This window comes from Bos indicus, chromosome 14, assembly GCF_029378745.1.
Source record: "Bos indicus isolate NIAB-ARS_2022 breed Sahiwal x Tharparkar chromosome 14, NIAB-ARS_B.indTharparkar_mat_pri_1.0, whole genome shotgun sequence".
Taxonomy (NCBI): domain Eukaryota; kingdom Metazoa; phylum Chordata; class Mammalia; order Artiodactyla; family Bovidae; genus Bos; species Bos indicus.
The window spans coordinates 8,727,674-8,753,243 of NC_091773.1; the positions used below are offsets into that span (position 1 = coordinate 8,727,674).

Genomic DNA, 25,570 nt, shown 5'->3' on the forward strand with positions numbered 1-25,570 from the left:
GGCTTACTCTTGCAGTGTCCCCAGAATTAAACATACACACCACCCAGCTGCATGCAGAACTCGATCACCACAGGCTTCCCTATGTGATTTGTGGCAGGAGGGGGTGGAGACCCCAGACCAGGAGAGAGTGGACGGGTACGCCCAGTTCCTTCTCCCATGAGGTGAGTCGGCCCTCCCCATCCAATTGCCACCCCCACCCCTGGGAAGAATGAGTTAAGGGAGCAGAGAGAAGAGAAGCCTGTGGAGTCCCACTAATGGGGGGGGTCCTGCCACATGGAAACAGGAGGAGCGCCCCCCCAACCCTGAGAAAAGCCACAGAGAAGCTTAGTGGTATGAGCACGTAGATCCAGGTTCGAACCCTGCCTCTGCCACTAAAAAAACTGTGCCATTGGGCAAGTCAGTTAACTGTTGATCTGTGTCTTAGTCTTGAATCTGGAAAAGGAGCCAACAGCATCTGACACACAGACGTGTGTCGTATCAGAGCTGAACGGAACCATGTGCCTAGGCCTGTGCCCGCCTCACCATCCACCAGAAAGAAGTACCTGGCCCCCAGTGGTAGCATCGCTGTGGTTAGAAGCTCTGGTGATGCAGTTAGTCACCTGAAGCTTACTGGATAACCAAAAATGGGCTCTAGGGAAACAAAAAGTCTAGAATTTGCATACTTTTAGAAGATTTATTAAAATTCATTATATTCCTTCAGATACTTATTTTCGGCATCTTGTACTTTACCAGAAATTAGAAACTCTGGCACATTGTCCTATCAAAAAGGCTGTTACAGAAAACCACCCGCTTTTATCACGAGGGCATTAGAGAGTTGTCCTAATTGTGCCTCTCTAAGAGTTCCCGAAATCTTCATCTCCACAGCTGGTCCGTCACAATCACTAATTAGCAGCATAGTGTTTCAGTCCTTTTCAGAGCTGTGAGAAAGCTTGAATTTTTGCTTCCAAAGTATTCTTAAATTAAACATGCTTTTAAATCCTAATAATGGGATTTTTCAGCACAACTCCACCCATAGGCGTTTAGGTGCTAATTTAGCAAGTACAACTGTTTCTGGAGGATTCAGACGTGCTCTTGGGCCCTAGAGGGAGCAGTTTGCAAAACACTTGCCTTTGCTGAAGCTCTATTCTTCCCAGGGAGCTCCAGACGGGCTGGCGGTGGGGTGGGGGGTAGGTTCTGCTTGGTGTGGCTCCAGGGGTCACCTGAGGCCTGTCCGGGGTCTGTTAAAATGGGGCCAGGGCCTCACCCCAGACTTACTGACTCAGAGCCTTAGAGGATCCGCTCGCAGAATCTCCATTGGTCACAGTCTCTCCATGAGCCTCAGGCCTGGCCAGAAGTTGAACAGCTCAGGGCGGCCTGAACTGGGGGGTGGGTTTGTTCAGTTCAGTCACTCAGTCATGTCTGATTCTTTGTGACCCCATGGACTGCAGCACATCAGGCTTCCCTGTCCATCACCAACTCCCAGAGTTTGCTCAGATTTATGTCCATCCAATGGGTGATGCCATCCAGCCATTTCATCCTCTGTCATTCCCTTTTCCTCCTGCCTTCAGACTTTCCCAAAAGTCAGGGTCTTTTCCGGTGAGTCAGTTCTTCACATCCGGTGGCCAAAGTATTGAAGTTTCAGCTTCACAATCAGTCCTTCCGATGAATATTCAGGACTGATTTCTTTTAGAATTGACTGGTTTAATCTGGAAGTCCAAGGGACTCTCGAGAGTTTTCTCCAACACCACAGTTCAAAAGCATCAGTTCTTCAGTGCTCAGCTTTCTTATGGTCCAACTCTCACATCCACACATGACTACTGGAAAAACCATAGTTTTGACTATATGGATCTTTGTCGGTAAAGTATGTCTCTGCTTTTCAATATGCTATCTAGGTTGGTCATAACTTTACTTCCAAGGAGCAAGCTTCTTTTAATTTCATGGCTGCAGTCACCATCTGCAGTGATTTTGGAGTCCAGGAAAATAAAGTCTGCCGCTGTTTCTACTGTTTCCCCATATATTTGCCATAAAGTGATGGGACCAGATGCCATGATCTTAGTTTTTTGAATGTTGAGCTTTAAGTCAACTTTTTCACTCTCCTCTTTCACTTCCATCAAGAGGCTCTTTAGTTCCTCCTTGCTTTCTGCCATAAGGGTGGCCTCATCTGCTTATCCAAGCTTATTGATATTTCTCCCTGCATTCTTGATTCCAGCTTTTGCTTCATCCAGCCTGGCATTTCTCATGATGTACTCTGCATATAAGTTAAATAAGCATTACTTTGCCAACAAAGTTCCGTCTAGTCAAGGCTATGGTTTTTCTAGTAGTTGTGTATGGATGTGAGAGTTGGACTATAAAGAAAGCTGAGCACCAAAGAATTGATGCTTTTGAACTGTGGTGTTGGAGAAGACTCTTGAGAGTCCCTTGGACTGCAAGGAGATCCAACAAGTCCATCCTAAAGGAGATCAATCCTGAGTGTTCATTTGAAGGACTGATGCTGAAGCTGAAACTCCAATTCTTTGGCCACCTGATGCGAAGAGCTGACTCACTGGAAAAGACGCTGATGCTGGGAAGGACTGAAGGCAGGAGGAGAAGGGGACAACAAAAGATGAGATGGTTGGATGGCATCACCGACTCAATGGACATGAGTTTGGATAAACTCCAGGAGTTGGTGATGGACAGGGAGGCCTAGCGTGCTGCAGTCCATGGGGTCACAAAGAGTCAGACACGACTGAGCAACTGAACTGAACTGAGCTGAACTCCACATGTAAGTTAAATAAGCAAGGTGACAGCTTTGACGTACTCCTTTCTCAATTTGGAACCAGTCTGTTGTTCCATGTCCAGTTCTAACTGTTGCTTCTTGACCTGCATACAGATTTCTCAGGAGGCAGGTCAGGTAGTCTGGTATTCCCATCTCCTGAAGAATTTTCCACACTTTGTTGCCATCCACACACTCAAAGGCTTTAGCATAGTCAATGAAACAGAAGTAGATCATTTTCTGGAATTCTCTTGCTTTTTCTATGATCCAGCAGATGTTGGCAATTTGATCTCTGGTTCCTCTGACTTTTCTAAATGCAGCTTGAACATCTGGAAGTTCTCGGTTCACATACTGTTGAAGCCTCACTTAGAGAATTTTGAGCATTACTTTGCTAGCATGTGCGATGAGTGCAATTGTGTGGTGGTTTGAACATTCTTTGGCATTGCCTTTCTTTGGGACTGGATTGAGAAGTGACCTTTTGTAGTCCTGTGGCCACTGCTGTGTTTTCCAAATCTGCTCACATGTTGAGTGTAGCACTTTCACAGCATCATTTTTTAGGACTTGAAATGGCTCAGCTGGAATTCCATCACTCCACTAGCTTTGTTTGTAGTGATGCTTCTTAAGACCCACTTGACTTTGGACTCCAGGATGTCTGGCTGTGGGTGAGTGATCACACCATCATGATTATCTGGGTCATTGAGATCTTTTTTGTATAGTTCTTTTATGTATCCTTGCCACCTCTTCTTAATATCTTCTGCTTCTCTTAAGTCCATTCCATTTCTGTCCTTTATTGAGCCCATCTTTGCATGAAATGTTCCCTTGCTATCTCTAATTTTCTTGAAGAGATCTCTAGTCTTTCCCAGTCTATTGTTTTCCTCTATTTCTTTGCATTGACCACTGAGGAAGGCTTTCTTATCTCTCCTCGCTATTCTTTGGAACTCTGCATTCAGATCGGTATATCTTTCCTTTTCTCCTTTGCCTTTCTCTTCTCTTCCTTTCTCAGCTATTTGTAAGACCTCCTCAGGCAACCATTTTGCCTTTTTGCATTTCTTCTTCTTGGGGATGGTTTTAGTCACTACCTCTTGTACAATCTTATGAACTTCTGTTCATAGTTCCTCAGGTACTTGAATCTATTTGTCACTTCCACTGTATAGTCATAGGGATTTGATTTAGATCATACGTGAATGGTCTAGTGGTGGTTGTCCCTACTTTCTTCCATTTAGTCTGAATTTGGCAATAAGGAGTTCTTCATCTGAGCCACGATCAGCTCCTGGGGATGGATTTGTAGGTCTGGTTATATAAAGCCTTTGGGTGGGAACTGATCCCAGGATGGTTTGGCCTAGAACAGTAACCCCCTGTTCCAGGCACCTAGGAAGCTCTGTATATTTTTCCTTATAGAGATTTTTGGGGTTTTTTTGTTTTCTAATCAGTTTGGCCCATTGTCCTTGATTTAATTTAATCTAGGAAACCCTTACAAAACAAATCTTAACTTTTCTTCTACCAGTTAGCATTTAGAGGTTATACAGTTTAGCATTTAGTGGGTTATACATATAACAAAAATGGAGAAGGAAAGGTATTTTATTGTGCAGTTTTAACAATGATAACTTTATGTATTTCTGTTTGGGGTATGGACTCTATTACAATCTTTGGCACCTCTGTTATAATCTTTGGCATCTCAGTTCAGTTCAGTTCAGTTCAGTCACTCAGTCGTGTCCAACTCTTTGCGACCCCATGAATCGCAGCACGCCAGGCTTCCCTGTCCATCACCAACTCCCGGAGTTCACTCAAACTCATTTCCATTGAGTCAGTGATGCCATCTAGCCATCTCATCCTCTGTTGTCCCCTTCTCCTCCTGCCCCCAATCCCTCCCAACATCAGGGTCTTTTTAATGAGTCAACGCTTTGCATGAGGTGGCCCAAGTATTGGAGTTTCAGTTTCAGCATCAGTCCTTCCAATAAACACCCAGGACTGATCTCCTTTGGAATGGACTTGTTGGATCTCCTTGCAGTCCAAGGGACTATCAAGAGTCTTCTCCAACACCGCAGTTCAAAAGCATCAATTCTTCGGCGCTCAGCTTTCTTCACAGTCCAACTCTCACATCTATACATGACCACTGGAAAAACCATAGCCTTGACTAGATGGACCTTTGTCGGTAAGGTCATATCTCTGCCTTTCAATATGCTATCTAGGTTGGTCATAACTTTCCTTCCAGGGAGTAAGCATCTTTTAATTTCATGGCTGCAATCACCATCTGCAGTGATTTTGGAGCCCCCCAGAATAAAATCAGCCACTGTTTCCACTGTTTCCCCATCTATTTCCCATGAAGTGATGGGACCAGATGCCATGATCTTCGTTTTCTGAATGTTGAGCTTTAAGCCAACTTTTTCACTCTCCTCTTTCGCTTTCATCAAGAGGCTTTTTAGTTCCTCTTCACTTTCTGCCATAAGGGTGGTGTCATCTGCATATCTGAGGTTCTTGATATTTCTCCCGGCAATCTTGATTCCAGCTTGTGCTTCTTCCAGCCCAGCGTTTCTCGTGATGTACTCTGCATAGAAGTTAAATAAGCAGGGTGACAATATACAGCCTTGACGTACTCCTTTTCCTATTTGGAACCAGTCTGTTGTTCCATGTTCAGTTCTAACTGTTGCTTCCTGACCTGCATATAGGTTTCTCAAGAGACAGGTCAGGTGGTCTGGTATTCCCATCTCTTTCAGAATTTTCCATAGTTTATTGTGATCCACACAGTCAAAGGCTTTGGCATAGTCAATAAAGCAGAAATAGATGTTTTTCTGGAACTCTCTTGCTCTAGAGCTCTACACATCTCTGATGATCAAATATTCGGATATTGGTTTGAAACTCTTGTCAGCATCAGTATCGCTTAGGATGGTATAACTGCTGAGAGAAGGTTTTTGTTCAAAAATCCTCATTGAAAAAAATGAGTAAACTGAGGCTCGGAGAGGTGAATTTTTATTCTCAGGTCTATGGGAACAAATATGTGATATTTATAAATTTTAGATGAATATTGATGATGATAAAGGTGATGGTTATAAATCATCATATTTGACTGTCATAATATCCCTGGAAAATGGTGCAGAGGAAGTGTTGAGTGAGCCTGCCCTGATGCATGTTTCTTAGCAGGATTTTCTGTATTCATGTCATCTTAGAAAGGACTCTCCTCTAAAAGTGCAATGTAATGATTTAGTGCCAGGCTCTGCAGTCAGATTTCCTGGCTCTGCCACTTAACCTTGAATAACTGGATTAATTTTCTGCACCTTGATGTTCTCATTTGTATAAGGGAGACAACAGTAGTTTTTACTTCATAGGGTTATTAGGAAGATTAAATGAGATAATATGCAGAATGCTTAGAAAATTGTATGGCTTGTAATAAGCACTCAGCAGTGTAAGCTATGGTATTATTTAAGCTGTTTTTAAGGGGCCCCCCTCAAGAGATTCCTTATGCTTTTGCTTTGCCTATATGGGCTTACATATTTATTTAAAACCATAATCCTGTATCAGAATGATTTTGACTTCAAGCAAAGGTAAACACAACTCAAAGTGACTTAGCAGTAAGGAAATTTATCCTCTAACCCAACTATTAACTCTAGAGACTGTCCAGTCTCCAGGGTTGGTTGGCCAGTTCATTCTCTCTGCTGCGCCAGCCACTGTGGGCTTCATCCTACAGCTGATTCCTTCAGCTTTGCAAGATGACTGTGAGTTAGTAAAGACAGTGTTTCCATTCTCGCCTGAAAAATCCCATGGACAGAGGAACCTGGCAGGCTACAGTCCAAAAGGTTGCAAAGAGTCAGACAAGACTGAGCGACTGAGCACACAAACAGGAAAAAGAGAAAGGCAATTCACAAGCATGAAATACAGGCATTCCTTCTCATCTGATCAGGAATACAGGGTGCGCACGCCCTCTTCTGTACCGCAGTTGCCAGGAGACTGCCCTGGGCAGGTTGACTTAAGCCTGGCCTCCCGAGCTGTCACTACCAAGGAACATGGGATTGCCGTGCACTGGGCCTGCTTGGTTAAGCCTAACCCCAGAGTTAGGGCTGGGTAGAGACATGAGTGGCACCCCACTCCAGTACTCTTGCCTGGAGAATCCCATGGATGGAGGAGCCTGGAAGGCTGCAGTCCATGGGGTCGCTGAGGGTCGGACACAACTGAGCGACTTCACTTTCACGCATTGGAGAAGAAAATGGCAACCCACTCCAGTGTTCTTGCCTGGAGAATCCCAGGGACGGGGGGGCCTGGTGGGCTGCAGTCTATGGGGTCGCACAGAGTCGGACACGACTGAAGCGACTTAGCAGCAGCAGCAGAGACATGAGTAGAACTGGGTTCCCTCAGGAAGAAGAGAGGGAGAAATGGATGCTGAGTAGGCAACCAACCATGTCTGATGTACAGATACAGGTTTGGAAAAGCAACATGATTTTGGATAACCATAATGGAGAAGGCAATGGCACCCCACTCCAGTACTCTTGCCTGGAAAATCCCATGGACAGAGGAGCCTGTTAGGCTGCAATCCATGGGGTCGCTAAGAGTCGGACACGATTGAGTGACTTCACTTTCACTTTTCACTTTCATGCATTGGAGAAGGAAATGGCAACCAGATCCAGTGTTCTTGCCTGGAGAATCCCAGGGACGGGGGAGCCTGGTGGGCTGCCATCTATGGGGTCGCACAGAGTTGGACACGACTGAAGTGACTTAGCATAGCATAGCAATGGTTCTTAGATTCTTGTTGTCATTTTCATAACAGATTATGTAAAAATGTCTTTTATATCGAAGGTTAACTAATTCCATTATTTGTATGTTTCAGAAAATGTTAGCAAACTCAAGAAACTTGAATATTTGAATTTAGCTTTAAACAACATTGAAAAAATTGAAAATCTGGAAGGTAAGAACTTTCTTCTAATAATGTATTAGTAATTAAAATTGATACTTAAAATTAGACTTAAACAGTATTGCTTAAACAGTAGATAGACTTTTCAAATTAACATTTTTACCTCAGTTTTATATTTGTTATTCTTGTTGGAAAAAGTCAGACGATAATAAGATACATAAATTCAAAAGTGGAAGTCGCTTTGGCCCCTTCCTAACCCAGCTTCCTTCCCCGAGTCAGTGGTATTAACCCTCTGGTGTATAGAAGGTTATTTTACTACATTTTGCTTTCTATCAGTGGGATCATACTTTGAATATTGTTTTCAAAATGAATTTCTTTCATGAAATTGCCTTGTTTTTCTGATATCCGGGAAAGGTGGGGAGGTCTGGGTAATGGAATGATTGTAGACGGAGTTATCCAACCATTGATCTGCAGATGGACACTTGGGTGGTTCCAGCATTTTGCTCTAACAGCTTGGCTGCAGTGAGCATCTTTCTACATTGCACTCTGTGTACATGTGTAAATTTTTTTCTAGGGTAGATTCTTAGAAATAGAATTCCTTGGTTTTAACATGCATAGTTTTGGAAAATATTGTTCTCCAAAAAGGTTGCATTGATTTCCACTTGTGCTGGTGGTCAATGTGAATACCCATTTCCCCCCAGCTTCACTAATGCTTTTTATAAGCAATCTTTTCTTAATGATCAGAAGACATTGTTCTCTAGCAAATTTTAAAATTTGTACCTCACTTATTATTATTGATCTTCCATATAACCTTTCAGATGTTTATTGAATATTTATATTTTTTCTTCTATGAATAACTGTTTCATAGCTTTTGGCCATTTTTTCTACTGATTTTTCTTCACATGCTCTTATACATTCCAGATGTTAATACCTTGTTATATATGTTATAAATCTTTTCTCTTGAGTCTGCTACTTTTATTTCAATCAAGATGCTGGTATTGTTCAGAAGTATTATTTTTGAAATGGGTATACTCCAATTTATCAGTCTTTTTCTTTCCTGTTTATGATTTCTGAATACAAATATATTCCATAAAAGTTCTAAGTATAATAATTTTATTCTTTACATTTAATCTCTCTAATGTACTTCAGATTTATCATGTAAATGTTTCTAAATGGAGATATTTGGACCACTTAGTACTTTGAAATTGAGACATAATTTATGTAACAGTCTATGGGGTCACAGAGTCAGACATGACTTAGTGGCTGAATAACAACATAAAATTCACTGTCTGAAAATACACGATTCAGTGATTTTTAGTATATTTGCAAGGTTGTGGACCAATCTGCTGCTGCTAAGTCGCTTCAGTCGTGTCCGACTCTGTGCGACCCCATAGACGTCTGGCAGCCCACCAGGCTCCCCCGTCCCTGGGATTCTCCAGGCGGGAACACTGGAGTGGGTTGCCATTTCCTTCTCCAATGCATGAAAGTGAAAAGTGAAAGTGAAGTCACTTAGTCGTGTCCAACTCTCATCGACCCCATGAACTTCAGCCTACCAGGCTCCTCTATCCATGGGATTTTCCAGGCAAGAGTACTGGAGTGGGGTGCCATTGCCTTCTCCGTGTGGACCCATCATCACTATCTAATTCTGGAACATTTTCATCACCCCCAAAGAAATTCCCATATTCATTAGCATTCACTACCCATTCACTTCCTATCCCAGCCCCTAACAACCCCTCATCTGCTTTCTGTCTCCATAGATTTTCCCATCCTGATCATGTCATGTAAGTGGAACCAAACAATATATGGACAATATTTGGTCTGCTGACTTCTTAGCCTAATGTATCCAGGGTCCATCCATGTTGTAGGATGCATCAGTACTTAATCCTTTTAAGGGCTGAATAATATTCTAATAATGATAATAATATTCCAAATAATGATAATGATATTCAATAATATTCCAATACGGATACACCTCATTTTGTTTACCCTGTTCATTAACTGATGCATATTTGAGTTGTGTCCACTGTTTGGTTATTATGAGTATAGCCTCTGTGAACATTAATGTACGAGTTTCTGCATAAACATATGTTTTCTGTTAGTTTAGTATACCAGGAAATGGAATTTCTGGGTCATATGGTAACTCTGTGCTTAATTCTGTTTTCAGGAGCTGCCAAATGTTTTCCAAAGCAATCACACCATTTGCCATTCCCACTAGCAATTTATGAGGGCTCCAGTTTCTCTGCATCCTGATGAACACTTGTCATTTTCGGTTTTTATTTATTTGTTTTTGTGGTAGCCATTCTAGTGGGTGTGGAGTGGTATCTCATTGTGGTTCTGATTTGCATTCACCTAATGACTAATGAGTTTGGGCATTTTAAAAAATGTGCTTATTGGCCATTTGTGTGTCTTCCTTGGAGAAATCTTTATTCAAAATCTTTGCCCATTTTCTAACCAAGTTATTTGTTGTTTGACTGTTGAATTGTAAGACTTATTTTTATGTTTTGAATGCTAGAGTCCAATCAGATAAATGATTCGTTGATATATTCTCCCATTTTGTGGGTTTTCTTGTCAACTTTCTCATTGGTGTTCTTTGGAACCGAGTGGTTCTTTCTTTTTAAATAACTGTGTGTGAAGTCGCTCAGTCGTGTCCGACTCTTTGCGACCCCATGGACTGTAGCCTACCAGGCTCCTCCATCCATGGGATTTTCCAGGCAAGAGTACTGGAGTGGGTTGCCATTTCCTTCTTCAGAGGATCTTCCCCACCCAGGGATCGAACCCGGGTCTCCTGCATTGTAGGCAGACGCTTTACCGTCTGAGCCACCAGGGAAGTCATTATGTCAATGTGTAAATAACTTTATTGAGGTTTAATTGATGTACAGAAACCTGCACACGTTTAATGTATACAGTTTGTTGAGTTTGGACCTGTGCACACACACGTGAAACCATCACCACGATCAAGGTAACAGGCATGTCCATCACCTATTTTCTCTGATCTCCCCTAGAACCTCCTTTAATCTAGTAGAACCTCTTACTAGATTCATCTTCCATGTCGCTTCACCTGTATTCCTTATTTAAACCCCGTTGTCTTGTTGTTCTATGTTCTGGGAGGTTTCCTGTGTTACTTTGGAGGCTTCTATTTTGTGCTGTTATTTTTTTCCCCTCAGTGTCTAGTAACACTCTGTGTCTGCTGAAACCGCAAAGGGTTTGGTTGATTAGGTACCTGTGTGGGCTTACTCTGCAGTTGTGAGGTTGTGTTTACACATCCAGCCTCTTGCCTAGCTGGCAGCACCACGTGGACTCGGTACGAGTGGGCAGGGGCGTGGAGCAGGCAAGCTGCTCTCCCCACTCTCCTCCCATCTGCCAAGAGCTAAAATTAGGAGCACATTGCTTAGGTTATGTTGGATTTTAGCCTATTTGTCTCACAGTGTCGACATTGGTATTTCAGTGGCCTTCGAGGTTGTATATCAATAAAGACATAAATATTCGTTATACATTTTTAATGTTCATCCTCAAAACCTACAGCGTCATCACTAAGAAAGTCCCCAGACCATCATCAGTGCTGGAGCTGAGATGGTTGTTTCCATCACTGGCATCTTTCTGCCTTAGGAATGGGGCCTTTGCTCCCTCTCAGATACCACTCTCCAGCCTGCTTACCATAGTCACATGTGAACACATGAAATAACAAAATCTGCCTTATATCTATGTTCTGTAGTAGTGAAGTGTCAGTCTATGATGTCAGAGAAAATTTAAGCTCTCGCTCTCAGTTGACTTGTCCAGGGCTTGTTCTTTTACTTAGCAAAGAATCCGAAAGGAGGTGGAGAGTTCTGGGTTTTGCGGTGTGTGTTGGCCACAGACCACTAGAGGGCAGCATTGTCACTATCGTCTTGGAGCTTTGGGAGCTTGGTCCGCAGTGGACACTTCCTCGTTTGGTGCTCTGCCTTCCAGCTCTAATACAGATGCACTGGGCTCAGGGTTGCTTGTGGAGCTGGGCAGTAGGCAGGGATGGGTGCCTTATCTTCTGGCAAATGTGTACTTTTTGTTTAATTTAAATGTTTGAGGTAGAGAGGAGGGTGTATATACGCAGCTCACCTACTTGAGTCAATCTCAGTGTGATCTTAAACGTAAGCTGGGTTTTTGTTTGTTCGTTTTGCTGGATGGCAAACCGTAACTGTATCCCTCTTTCTTTTTTTTCTTATTGTGGATTCACCAGGATAGAATCAAGTGCCTATTTTTTCCCATCGCTCCTCCTCACCCACCCTAGCCTGGGAAGACAGGAGGGGCTTCTGTGAGGGTCAGCTCTCCCCCTTGGGAAATCACCGTGTTGGTTTCAGCGACGTTCAGACCCCTGTGGTCCACTGAGCTGGATCTTCTCAGCACAGAGGATAAAGGGTGGGACTCAGCTGCAGGCAGGGGTACCCTAACTCCAAAGAGGAGGTTTTCTCTGGCTGGCTAGTTCAGCAGGAATTGTTCTTTCAAATGGCAGATGTGGCTTAATTGCTTATGTGTAAGCCTAGCAGAAGAAAAATTAAGATTCATCACTTTGAAAAACATAATGAACATTTGGAGGGTTCTGCATCTACAAAATTACAGCAAAATCCAAAAATTATCTGAATTTTTTAGTTTGTTGGAGTCTTCCAAATGTCAGTCTTTTATTATATGGAAGAAACTGTAGTGAAAATATCTCTCAAGTGTCCTAAAGTAAACTTAAGAAATACCAGGCAACCTGTATCTTAAGTCAGACTACCCCAGATATATCCTTTACACTTCACAAAATCCATCTGACATTTTCTTTTTGCTAATATAAACAAACCTACAGGCACAGAGATATAAACTTAATTATATTTATTTGTCTAGTTGCATATTCATTCTTCATATAGTGGCTGAGTTCACATTATTATGATTTAATGACTGAATTATCAAGTATATTGATGTGTTTTAAATAACTTTATTTTTTGGCACTTGAGGTGTTTTTAATTATGTTTGCTCTTGTGAATAGAACTGTTCTGAACAGTTTTGTACAAATTAGCTGTTCCCAGTTGATGTATTTGACCAGGACCTTTTCCTCCCCAATGAAATTCTGGATCAAGAGAAAAAAAAAACAAAAACACCTAAGAGCCTATTTTATGTATTGATAGGTTGAATGCTGAAAAAATATATATATTTGTATATGATAACCTTGTCAATATATTTAAAATTCAGTTTTGAAGATAAGAAGTTACTGAGTTTCCTTCACCTATGTAGCTGAATCTCAAATATATAAGAGTGTTGAGTTGTTCTTGTGTATTTTAGATATTCATCTTTTTAATAATTCATATTTTACCTCAGTAATACAACACAGTGACGTCAAAGTGTATCACAGTGTATCAAAGTGATACAGTCTGATACAAAATGAAACAAATCATGTCTAATACAAAATGGTGATGACATCAATAAACTCTAGATGTAAAGAAGGCAGAAAAGCTGTTTTGAGGAGTAGAAAGTGAGAGAAAGTGTGGAGAATTCAGTCTGGACATGTTGAATGTGGAGTATCTTGCAGACATGTAGAAACAGGAGTGTGATGTTCAGTTGGATGGTCAGATGTGGGTTTCTTGTTTGGGAGTCATCAGAATCTGGGGTTAGTAAAACCAGTGAACATGACTACTGTCATCAGGACCATAAGGAGAGGGGAGTATTGGGTCATTGATGGAAATCCCCACTGATGGGGTGGAAAAGCCTGTAAAAGATCAAGAGGAATAAACGACATTATAAAGGAGAACAAGGAGAAAGTAGTATCCCTGTTTCAAGACAGTTGGAGGATTTATAAGGGACAGTCCATGATCAGTCCCATGATATGCAGCAGACTCTTCGAGTGACATAGTGTGTTGAAGAGGGTCTATTAGATCTGTCAGTGGGACGGTCTTTGGTCACCTTTAGAGGAGCAAGTCTACTAGAATAGTAGAATGTTGGAGGTGGAAGCCAGCTACTGTGGGCAGAGCCCACGGGGATTGAGATAGAAGAACCAGTGAACGTAGAGTCAAGGTGGCTTGCGATGTCTCAGCAGGCATTGCCTACCTCTGAGTTCTGCCTTCCTCTCTAGATTCACTTCTTGGTGCCTTTGCACATTAAAATTTTTTTTCTGCAATTTTCTTCTTTATTCCACACTGTACATAAGTTTAAAGTGAAATACCATGGGTATTTTTATCACTTTATCCTGAAGACCTGGGTCAGCAACTTATACATAGGTACCCAGTAACTTCTGAATAGATGGATGGATGAATAGAGGGTAAGAATCTATATCTGGAAGCGCTAAGTTAGAACTAACTTATTTGGAAGAGACTGGTTTTGGGTATGACTAGAGAGGAGGGACGGAGAAGGTGATGGCACCCCATTCCAGTACTCTTGCCTGGAAAATCCCATGGACAGAGGAGCCTGGTAGGCTGCAGTCCATGGGGTCGCGAAGGGTCGGACACAACTGAGTGACTTCCCTTTCACTTTTCACTTTCATGCATTGGAGAAGGAAATGGCAACCCACTCCAGTGTTCCTGCCTGGAGAATCCCAGGGACGGGGGAGCCTGGTTGGCTGCCATCTACGGGGTCGCACAGAGTTGGACACGACTGAAGCGACTTAGCAGCAGCAGCAGCAGCAGCAGCAGAGAGGAGGGACACGTGGGATTCTAGACAAGGTGGAGACAGGTGCTAAGATCAATAAGAGGGTGAGAACACTGTCATTCAGTGGGATTGGCTCCATCATACAGCCTTTAGAAATGAGAAGCACCTTGCCATCAGCGACACGATTGCAGAGCTCTGAACCAATCTGAATTCTGATTGAATTCAGAACCAAGCTGGTTCATATTGGTGAAGTTAATATAAGATATCAAGAACTGAAGTTTACCCTAAGTTTTATAGCCACAAAATGATGACAGAAAAGCAGTGTATAATCAGGAAGCCTGTAGGAAAAGTGGAGTATGTAGAAGTTTGAAGAAATGAGCACAGAGCAAGATAGAACTGGGTTGTCAGCTGGCGATGGTTCTCTAGATATTGATGCCTACCAAATCTGCCATATTAATCCAGCACCTGTGAGCTGGTCGCTTGGGGAGACAGCCTTATGTGAACCTCTCCCACAGGGCCGCCGTAGAAACGAGGTCAGCTCTTCTTTGGCTGGTAGTGAGGAATGGTAAACTCACTGCCCACGGAAACTGTAGGCACGTGTGCTAAGAAGCCACGTGAGAACCAGGCAGGTGATAACTGGGCTGGTTCTCATCCTGCTGCTGCTGCTGCTAAGTCGCTTCAGTCCAACTCTTTGCGACCCCATAGACGGCAGCCCACCAGGCTCCCCTGTCCCTGAGATTCTCCAGGCAAGAACACTAGAGTGGGTTGCCATTTCCTTCTCCAGTGCATGAAAGTGAAGTCGCTCAGTCATGCCCGACTCTTCACAACCCCATGGACTACAGCCCACCAGGCTCCTCCATCCATGGGATTTTCCAGGCAAGAGTACTGGAGTGGGGTGCCATCGCCTTCTCCAGTTCTCATCCTAGCTCATGGTTATCAAAGCTTCCTAAGTGGCAGGCACTGTGCTAAGTACTTCACATGAATCATCTTTTATTGTCTTCACAAGCATCTCTGAATTGGGTACCAATACTATTGTAATTGCAGATGAGAAGACTGAGGCTTGTGACTTTTGCAAAATCACACAGCAAGGATGTGTCAGAGTTAGCACTTGAACTCAGGTCTGTTGAATTCCAAGGTCTCCACTCCTAACTACCAAGTGCTCATGGAATTCAGATGAGAGGAGTCAATTCAAACTTGAAATTGATTCAAATTTCTATATCATCTGGCTATCTGTGGGTCCCATTTACTACAGAGTCTGCTCAGTGACTCATCCTTTTTCCTGTCATCCCTCTGAGGACCACACTTGTTACATTTGTTCACACCTTCGGTTCAGTGCTCGGTGATCTTGGAGCCATTGCGTCTCTTTGGTGACTTTATAAAGATGAATTCTGAGGCTTGATTTTATGAAATGCCTTCTGTTTGGGGGAATTCTTGCCATCACCCTTTGTGTTGAGATGAGTCATAACCACTGTACCTGGTAAAATTCTCAGGGGGCAGATTCCAGTGCCTTCTTTAAAGGGACATTTGTTCTGATGCAGCACCCACCCCAGCAGCAGCTTATACCTGACCTTCTTCACCCCAGTTAGTAACTGAATCCAAATGTCAACAGCCCAGAGTTTGCAGATGTGGGCGGGAAGAGGATTTCCTTCGACCTGAGGGACTCAGGGATTGAAAGTAAAGGGAGACACAGAAAAGTGAATCAAGACTAAGCCTTTTTTTTCTTTAACATTAAACAATTTTATTTATTTTAATTGGAGGATAATTACTTTACAACATTGTGATAGTTTTTGCCGTACATCAGCATGAATCAGCCACAGTCATGCATATGTCCCCTCCCTCTTGAACTCCCTCCCACCTCCCTCCCCACCCCATCCTTGGTCAGCAGTGCAGTTAGTGAACAGACTTCAAATACCTGCAGCTGTTACTTCTGTGATGTGCTACTGTACACGTTTTAGTATCTGGGTGATTTTTCGGGCTTTGTTTTCTTTTCCTTTCTCCCACCAGGCTGTGAAGGGCTGACAAAGCTTGACCTGACGGTGAATTTCATCGGAGAGCTGAGCAGTGTTAAAACCCTTCAAGGCAACATCCACCTGAAGGAGCTCTTCCTCATGGGAAACCCCTGTGCTGACTTTGACGGCTACAGACAGTTCGTGGTGGCAACTCTTCAGCAGCTAAAGGTATGCTTTATCTCCATGATATGAAATTCTCATAAAAAATGAAAACAAGAAGCTACACAGTGATTCCTGATTTATTCCCAGCATTTTCAGAGAATGTGTTGTTTTAGAGAATGGAATATTCCAGAAAAATCAAAATGAATTCTTTGGCTCACTGAACTTTAAAAGTTTTTTTAATAACTCTAATAAAGTTTGGAAAAATAAACGGGCATATTTTTCTCCTTTCTCATTCAGAATGCACAGAGTTGAATTGAACTTTCTTGATGAGTTCAAGTCATTGTTATAGAGGGCGTCCATTATCACTAAGAGCTCACCAAAAGCTCAGGGCTTTTGAGGTGGCTACATGGGCTCCATCCCTGGGTCAGGAAGATCCCCTGGAGGAGGAAATGGCAACCCACTCCAGTATTCTTGCCTGGAGAATCCCATGGACAGAGGGGCCTGGGTGGGCTACAGTCCATGTGGTCGCATAGAACTGGACACATCTGAGTGAGTTCATACTCTTAAACTCCTGTGCCTTTTTTTTTTTTTTTTACACTATTGCTTTTTATTAACTCACTCCCTATGTTAATTCTCAAGCTCTCATATACTTTGGAATACTTAGACAGGTTTTGTGTTCACTGCTCCCCTGTCCCCGCCGTCCCCCTGCTGAAGTACCCCATTTGGTGGGTCTGATGGGCACCCAAGAGTTTGCATTCAGAACAGGCTCTCAGGTGACTCTGATGCCACCGGTCCAGGGACCTCATTCAAGAACTGCTACTCGGTGTGTGAATTTCTTCTGCCGCATCTCCCCATATCTGATAATTTTGCAAACCAGGAAACAACACAGTTTCTACAGAAATCCTACACCCGAGAACATTTAAGTAATAGTATTAATGTTTATGTGTTATAACTCCAAGAGCTCCTGACCTGCATGTGTTGGTCTGAAACCTCTCGACTTCTCCGGTGAAGTGTGGAACTGGCCTCTGTATGCAGAGGGCAAGGAGAGGCTGGAGAAAGGGGCAGCCTCTCCGGAGACAGACTGGCAGGTGGTGGGTCTAATAAGCAAGGAAGCTTCCTTACCAAGCTTGTTCTGGGCAACAAGATGAGTAGGGCTCTGCACCTGCCAGCTAGACTCTCACAGGTTTGTAGAGAGGCCTTCACTGGGTTCAGTCCAGAGGGTCTCAACAGAACCCTCCGCTCTCAAGGCTGTGCCCCTGGAACAGCTCCTAGTGTGGGAACGATGGGCAGAGCATACCTTGCAGGACAGGGGAGGGTGAGGAGCCTGTGATCGTCCAGGTCCAGCTCGCAGGCCAGCAGTCGCATCCTCTCGGTGACCCACGCCCCCAGCAGTGGGAGCAGCATTTTGCCTCTGCAGAGAACTTGTGGAGACCCTGGCTTTCTCCCAGGCCTTGTCGTCCATCCTCAGAGGACATTTGTGTTTAGACTGCTATCTTTCTGTGTAGGCAAAATTGCTGGATTAATAGAACGCATTTTTTTTCCCTAATGTAAAATGTCTTTGATTAAAAGAATAAGCAACTCAGATAATTGAATCTAGAACATATATTTAGAATGAGTGATATAGTAGCTCAGACATCGTCCAGGCCAGTTATCATTGTACAAGCACTTCCTGAAAAAATGAACTGATGAGAAGCAGAATTTTAGAGACAGGGATGCTATGCGCCCTCTCCCAGGAAGGGTGTGGGGCCGTTCCAGCTGGGCCTGGTCAGCCCCGCAGTGTCAGGCTAGGAGTGTGTGAGCCACCAGACAGGAGCCTGAATCATGGGTCAGGGCTGTTCCAGGGGCTTGGCACACAGCATTTCTGATGCTCCTGGACCCTTGCAGGGAGGTGATTAGAAGCATCCTGAGATGAGGAAGCCTGGCCTTGGAAAGCTGGGGCTCCTTGTTTAAGGGGACACACCTGACAAGTGGCCTCAGTGGGATTTGAGCCTAAGCGCCCACCATTCTACAATAGCCACACTCCCTGCTTCTCTCTGGGTTAATGTACAGGTCTCAGGTCAAGTCTTTCCTCCCAGAAAGACTGTGTGATTCAGCTGCTGCAACAGGCAACAGCCTCTCTTTGGAAAATGGTACTCATAAATGTGTTTACTAGTATTTAAAAATAGGCTGATAAACTTCAGAATCTTTTCTTTTTTAATTGAGGGAAAATTGCTTTTCCCCCAATTAAAAACACAACAATGTTGTGTTCCTTTCTGCCCTACAACACCGTGAATCAGTCATAATCAGGCATATCCCCACCCCCGTGGGCCTCCCCGCCCCATCCCTTCCCACCCCTCTAGGTCATCACGGAGCACTGAGCTGAGTGCCCTGTGCTGTCTGCAGCTCCCCACTGGCTGTCTGTATACACCGTGGTGTATATATTTCAATGCTACCCTCTCAGTCCATCCCACCCTTGCCTTCCCCCAGCGTGTCCACAAGTACATTCTGTACATCTGTGTCTCCATTCCTTCACTGCAAATAGATTCATCAGTACATACCATTTCGTTGAAAGCTTGTTACCTACTTTGACAAGAGTTGTCCTAACAGATGTCGTATTTCCTAGGGCTATGATGACAAAGTTCTACAAACAGGGTAGCTGTTTGTAACATTCCTGAACATCAGGAATTTATCTCATTGTTCTGAAGGCTACAGTTGTAGATCAAGATGTGGGTTGGTTCCTTGCCCATTTGCATTAGAGCTCAGTTTTGTGTAATATACAAGGCCCCTTCTCATAGAGAGCATTTGGGACTTCACCTGAGATATTGAAATTCTTAACACAATGAGCAGTTATAAAATTAATATATTTTGAGAGCTTGTCATTAATAATCAGTTTCCACAGAAGACCTACTTATTGTTATTACCAGTAAAGATGCATTGTAAACTGTATTAATTGTGTGAAGTAAAACACTGATTATATTTCCCACTAATTACTTTGCTTTCAATTCTGTATCACTAAGGTGTATTATTTATTATTTCTAGTCTTGCAAGTAAAGTCCTCTTGGGGCTGATTCAGATTGCAACCTTGGGATAAATGCACTGTGTTGGCTGGTTTTTGTTGTTGTTGTTGTTCCAGTGGTTGGATGGTAAAGAAATTGAGCGGTCAGAAAGGATTCAGGCATTACAGAACCTCCCAGTAGTTGAACAACGAATCAGAGAGCAGGAGAAAGCTTACTGTCTTAAGCGAGCCAAGGACAAGGAAGAGGCTCAGAGGAAACTGGAGGAGGAGGAAAGCAAAGGCGAGATGGGGCGAAGTCACACAGGCTCTGGCGGACACTGGCACGCGGACCTCAGTGCTACCCTGTGGGTAAATGGAGTGTACCTTCCGGTTAACTCACGTTAAAAGCAAAACTTAGGTTAAAAAGTTCTCTTCTCAAGGTGTTTACAGTACCACTTAGAGTCCAGTGATTGATTTGAAGAATAAATTATGATGTGAATTCTGGGGAAGACCATGTATGATCATCTTATTGATTATGACCATTCGGTGAGGTTTTCTCCCCTTGAGGCGGGGTGGAGGGGGAGCCTTTATAAACTAGCAGCTTTAATTCTCATCTAAAATTATCCTCAGACAAATCTCTCTGAAAGATGCACAGGAAAGCTGAATTAGCAGGTGTACTTTGATTTATAAAGTAGGAATATTTTAGAAAAGTTAAATGCAAATCATTTTATTATAAATTGAGCAATTTTGATTGCAAAAGATGTTCTGTTTTGTGAATTATATAATGAATGCATTTTTAATGTGATTAATATGCCCCTAATTGGTCGTTTTTACAAACATTAATTTTTCATGCTTCCTTATTTTAAGGGAATTGCAACTGTACTCAGTTGATTTGATTCCATACAATGAAATCTTTCAATATTTTGATAACAGAACCTCTTAAACTTGGGAAAATAATAATTATAATGTATTTCAGATATACATAAATGTTAAACAGATAAACAGGCAGCTACAGCTATTGTGTGCACCACATCCACACTTATTAAATGTTAATAGTTGGCATGTTTGCCTTTTTTTGTTTTAATAAATAGAATATCGATAGAGAAGCTCCTTCAGTGTTTCTCCCCCATCCCTCTCCTCCTTTCATCCTGTGGCATCCACCATTCTAAAGTCAGTACTTTAGTAGTGTTTGGTATAATGTCGATCCCACTGTATTGTCATATATTTACCCACATAATTATGTAAAACTTAATACTGCTTAACCAGGAGTAGTTTTATGTTTTGTTTTGTTTTTTTTTTAGCATGAATGATATCTTTCTACAGCTTTGCTTTTCATTCAGTATTATGTTTTTGCTCTTTACACATATGAAGACACATAAGACATTCATTCTAGCTGTGGAATAAAATTCCATTGACTGAATAAATCACAATTTATCCCAGAGCGGGCATTCAAAATATTTGACAGTGAATAATTCTTTGGCCGTGACAGATCAGAATAAGCACCAGCTCCAGCAATCTGTGTGGCCCTAGTTTGAGAACATGGGAAGGAAGGAGGAAGAGAAGGAGGAAGGGAGTGAGGCAGGAGGAGGGTCAGCTGAAGATCAGCCCTGATGCAGCCATTCCTCCTTGGGTGGCTGTGTAAGTGGTTTTCCATTTCTCATTTTTTTCACACAATGGTGCACACGTCTCCTTGTGCAAGTACGGAAGTTTCTGTAGTGTATATTCAGCAGTGACATCGCTGCATATTAATTGTAAACATCTTTTCAGCTTTATCGGAGAAGGCAATGGCACCTCACTCCAGTACTCTTGCCTGGAAAATCCCATGGATGGAGGAGCCTGATGGGCTGCAGTCCATGGGGTTGCTAAGAGTTGGACACAACTGAGCGACTTCACTTTCACTTTTCACTTTCATGCATTGGAGAAGGAAATGGCAACCCACTCCAGTGTTCTTGCCTGGAGAATCCCAGGGATGGCAGAGCCTAGTGGGCTGCTGTCTATGGGGTCGCACAGAGTTGGACACGACTGAAGCGACTTAGAAGCAGCAGCAGCAGTTTCAACTTTATATGCATTGCCCAATTGTTTTTTAAAGTGTACTAATTTAAACTCATATATCAGCAGTATTGGAGAGTTCCTAATCTTTTGTCAATAGTAGATAATGTGGTTTTTAAAACATTGGCCAATCACATTGGTTGTTAAATAGCATCTCATATTTTAATTTGCATTTCTAGAAGTAAGAGTGAGTTTCAGTATCTTAAATGTCTTCTTATATGGTTATTAGCTATTTAGATGTCTTCTGTTCAGGACTCCCACCTATCTTAAATAAGTTGTAAGGTTTTTTCTTACTAATTTATAGCTCTTTTATATTCTAGATGCAAATTCTTTAGTGGTTATGAGGTTTGCAAATACCTTCTTGCAATCTGTCTGTGACTTGTCTTTAATTTTGATAAGTGCTTTTGTTTTCTAGAATTTAGACATATTAATGTAGCTAAACCTATTTTATACATTTTGATCTTATTTATGAAATTTTTCAATACCCCAATGTCATATCTATCTATCCGGGGTTAACTTTTGACAACAGTGTGGGGTAGGGTGCTAGTCATTTCCCGCACAGGATTGTCATGGGCATAGAATTCAGCCCATGTATTACAGTGCCATTCTTTTCCTGGATTATATTCCCTGCTCTTATGAGTTATGGGCCAATTTCTGGACTCTCTAGATTCTTCCATGGGAGTACTCCCACATGGTTTTAATTTCTATAAATCTTGATTTTTGCTAGGAGATATTCTTCTGTTTCAAAATCATCTTGATACTTCCCATCTCTTTTTTACTCTTTTGTGAGAATTTTAGAGTCAGGCTTTCAAACTCCGCCCAAATCCCTAGTGTAATTTTGATTGAAATTGCATTGAGTTTATACATTCATAAGCGGAAAGTTGACACCTTCAGGACATTGATTCTTTCCTTGCTGAACTTTGGGATAGCTCTGTTTATTTAGACCTTCGTAGTCCTTCAGTAAGTTTTTATAATTTTCTCTATAAAAACTTTACATTATTTCTTATTAGATTTATTTCTAAGTATCTTGTAGAGTGGGATTTTAAAGATTGATTTGTTATTGGGTCTGTCTGATGTGTATAGAGGCAAATAGCATCAAGAAATCTTGTTGGCGCTAGTGGTAAAGAATCTGCCTACCAATGCAGGAGACTTAAGAGGGACAAGTTCGATCCCTGGGTCAGAGGATCCCCTGGAGAAGGGAACGGCTACCCACTCGAGTATTCCTGCCTGGAGAATCCCGTGGACAGAGGAGCCTGAGGGGCTACAGTCCTCAGGGTCACACAGAGTTGGACACAACTGAAGCAACTTAGCACTCATGCAGTCTTGCTGAACTTTTTAAAAAGATGCAGTAGTTAGTCTGTAGATCATCCTGTATTTTCTATGTAGAAAAACACATTTTTAAAAAATAAATAGTAACTTGAAAAAATTTTCCAATCCTTCTACCTCTGCTTTTTATTTTTTTAATGCTAAGCCTCCAGGAATGGGTGGAATAGCAACAGTAAGAATGGGTATCTGTATCTTGTTCCCGGCTTTCAAAAGAATGTTCCCAATTCATCATCATTAAGTATAGAGATTCCTGGGAGGCTTTTGAAGAGTTGAGTTAGTTTCCTTTTATCCCAAGTTGATGAAAAGCTTTTATCATCATGGATACTAGGTTTTTGCTAAATGCTTTTTCTGTATCTGTTGAGATAAGCATATTTTTCTGTTGATGTGTTGAATTAACATTGATAGATTTTTCAAAATTAAACCGTCCTTGAAGTTCTAGAATAAACTCACCTTGTCCATATTTTATTTTCAGTTTGTTATTGAAATATAGCTGATTGACAATGTTATGTAGTTTTAGATATACAGCAGAGTGATTCAATAATATGTGTGTGTGTGTGTGTATTCTTTTTCAGATTATTTTCCATTATAGGTTATTACAAGATATTGAATATAGTTCCCTATGCTACACAGTAGGTCCTTGTCTATCTATTTTATATATAATAGTATGCATCTGTTAATCATGAACTCCTAATTCATCCCCCACCCCACCTTTCCCCTCTGGTTACCATAAGTTTGTTTTCTGTGTCTGTGAGTCTGTTTGCCAAACAAAAATTTGTAATGAGAATGAAACTAGTGATTTCAGTGATGGTTAACTAAAATCTTGTAGAATATTATAGATTCCTTTTTTTTTTTTCCCATACCATAAAGAACCATGGCTATATGACAAAGCACTTATTTTCAGTAATTTGCACAATTTTGTTTATTAAACTGTCTAGTTGCATTTTATAATACATAAGGTGTTTAAGCAGAATTTTACTGTATATTCTGTTTGTACTCTTTAAATTTCATATTTTGGTCTGTCCTTTTAAAAAGCATTTTATTTGAAGGTCAACTAAATGAGCATTTTGTGTTATTTCAGTAACAAGAATAATAACAAAATCTAACATTTAATGAGTCCTTACCATTTGCCGTCCTGGTACTAAAGGCTTCTTGTACTTGTTTTCATTTCATATCATTTTGTAACAGTGCAAATTCTAGGGAGAGGTGAGGGGGGAGAGCCTATACCTGTTGTGTACTGCTCGAATGATATCCTTTTCTCTCTGCTAGAACAGTCTTCTATCTCTCTGGAGCCTGACACACAGAAAGACATTCAATAAATACTAGCTGAATCCTTGCTGAATAATGTTGACTGTCATGGAATAATTCTTTGATGCCCTATGGAGACATCGTTTACTTCTCTGACAGTCCACAAAACATGAATGGAAAAGAGCATTCCCATACCGTTGTTGTTTAGTCACTCAGTTGCATCTGACTCTATGCAACCCCATGGGCTGTAGCCCACCAGGCTCCTCTGTCCATGGGATTTCCCAGGCAAGAATCCTGGGGTGGGTTGCCATTTCTTTCTCCAGGGGGTCTTCCTGACCCAGGGATCAAACCTGTGTCTCCTGCATTAGAAGGCGGATTCTCTACCACTGAGACACCCAGGAAGCCCTTTACCGTATAAAGCTACAAAACCCAAAGTCATCCATGAAAAATGGGGTGGATAGAGGCCGTACCATGGGCAATGTCACATAGCCGACTGAAGAATTTTAGACATAGAGAATCATTAAAGAACCTGGAATGTGCTTAGTTGCTCAGTCGTGTCTGACTCTTTGAGCCAGGTTCCTCTGTCCATGGGATTCTCCAGGCAAGAATACTGGAGTGGGTTGCCATGCCTTCCTTCAAGGGATCTTCCCAACCCAGGGACCCACACTGAAGGCAGATTCTTTACTGTCTGAGGCACCAGGGAAGCCCCTAAAGAACCTGGAAGACGTGATCAAATTTTTTAGAAAGATTCCTCTGGGAGCAGTGTGAAGGATGAAATTGAAGGGTGCAAGACTGAAAGATTGATTACCAAGGCCCAGTGGTCCCTGAGTTTGTTTCATCATCAGAACCTCCCATGACATACTGTAAAGCAAGAGTCCTAGGCACCCCTCCAAACTCACTGGATAGACTCTGGTGGGAGCCTGGAGATCCATACTGTGTATGAAGCTCCCCAGATGATTCATATCAGCCCAGTCTATGAACCATTGAATCTGATTACTGCAGCATTCCTGGTGGTGGGTAAGGTGTGCCTGTCCCAGTGCTGTGGCACTCATTTCTCCAACTTGGCTCAGATAGGCTTTCTTTCAGACACATTTTGTTATTCAAAGCTAAAAAGATAATGTATTAAAACAAACAAACAAACATATAAGGTGTTTCAGGGGCAGTGTTCAATATGAAACTCAGGTATCCATTACTGGTCTTGATGGGTCCTGTGTTTGTCCCTAGCCCATCTTTTGAAGAGAGTAAAGACTACATCCAGGCACCAGAAATAGAAGAAGGGCAATGCAAGGGAAAGGAATTAGATGACAGAGAAGATGACCTGGAATTCTGGAATAAGCCCTCTTTGTACACTCCTGAATCTAGATTGGAAACTCTGAGACATATGGAAAAACAACGGAGAGACCAAGAAAGATTAAGGTATTCCATTTGTTCCTATCATCAAGAGTGATAGAATATATTTTCATGATTGCACATTGTTTTATCCATCATCTGTGTTAAATCTGTGCTAGCTATCACACACAGACTTTGCTTTTCCTAATTTTAGCTTTTTGTTGACATGTATCTACTAACATTTATTAATATCAGATTACCTTCTTTAGGTTGTTGTGAATAATGGCATTTTAGGTAGAGTTTTGTTTGTATGTCCCTAGCTTTTTAACAACTTTAAACATGTCAAATATTATGGCCTGGTTTAGAGATACCAGTCC

At 42.0% G+C, this 25,570-nt stretch overlaps 1 protein-coding gene and 1 non-coding gene across 2 annotated transcripts in view; one reads left to right on the forward strand and one right to left on the reverse strand.

Moving 5' to 3' along the window:
• Window positions 1-25,570, forward strand: part of DNAAF11 (dynein axonemal assembly factor 11) — a 74,366-nt gene that overhangs the window by 12,532 nt on the left and 36,264 nt on the right. Inside the window, exons 3-6 of the mRNA XM_070802432.1 lie at window positions 7,548-7,625; window positions 16,164-16,336; window positions 19,383-19,609; window positions 25,089-25,280. Coding sequence (XP_070658533.1) covers window positions 7,548-7,625; window positions 16,164-16,336; window positions 19,383-19,609; window positions 25,089-25,280 — 670 coding nt within the window. The remainder of the gene's footprint in view (window positions 1-7,547; window positions 7,626-16,163; window positions 16,337-19,382; window positions 19,610-25,088; window positions 25,281-25,570) is intronic.
• Window positions 10,327-10,398, reverse strand: TRNAC-ACA (transfer RNA cysteine (anticodon ACA)). Its single transcript has one exon. It is a non-coding gene; the product is annotated as a tRNA-Cys (tRNA).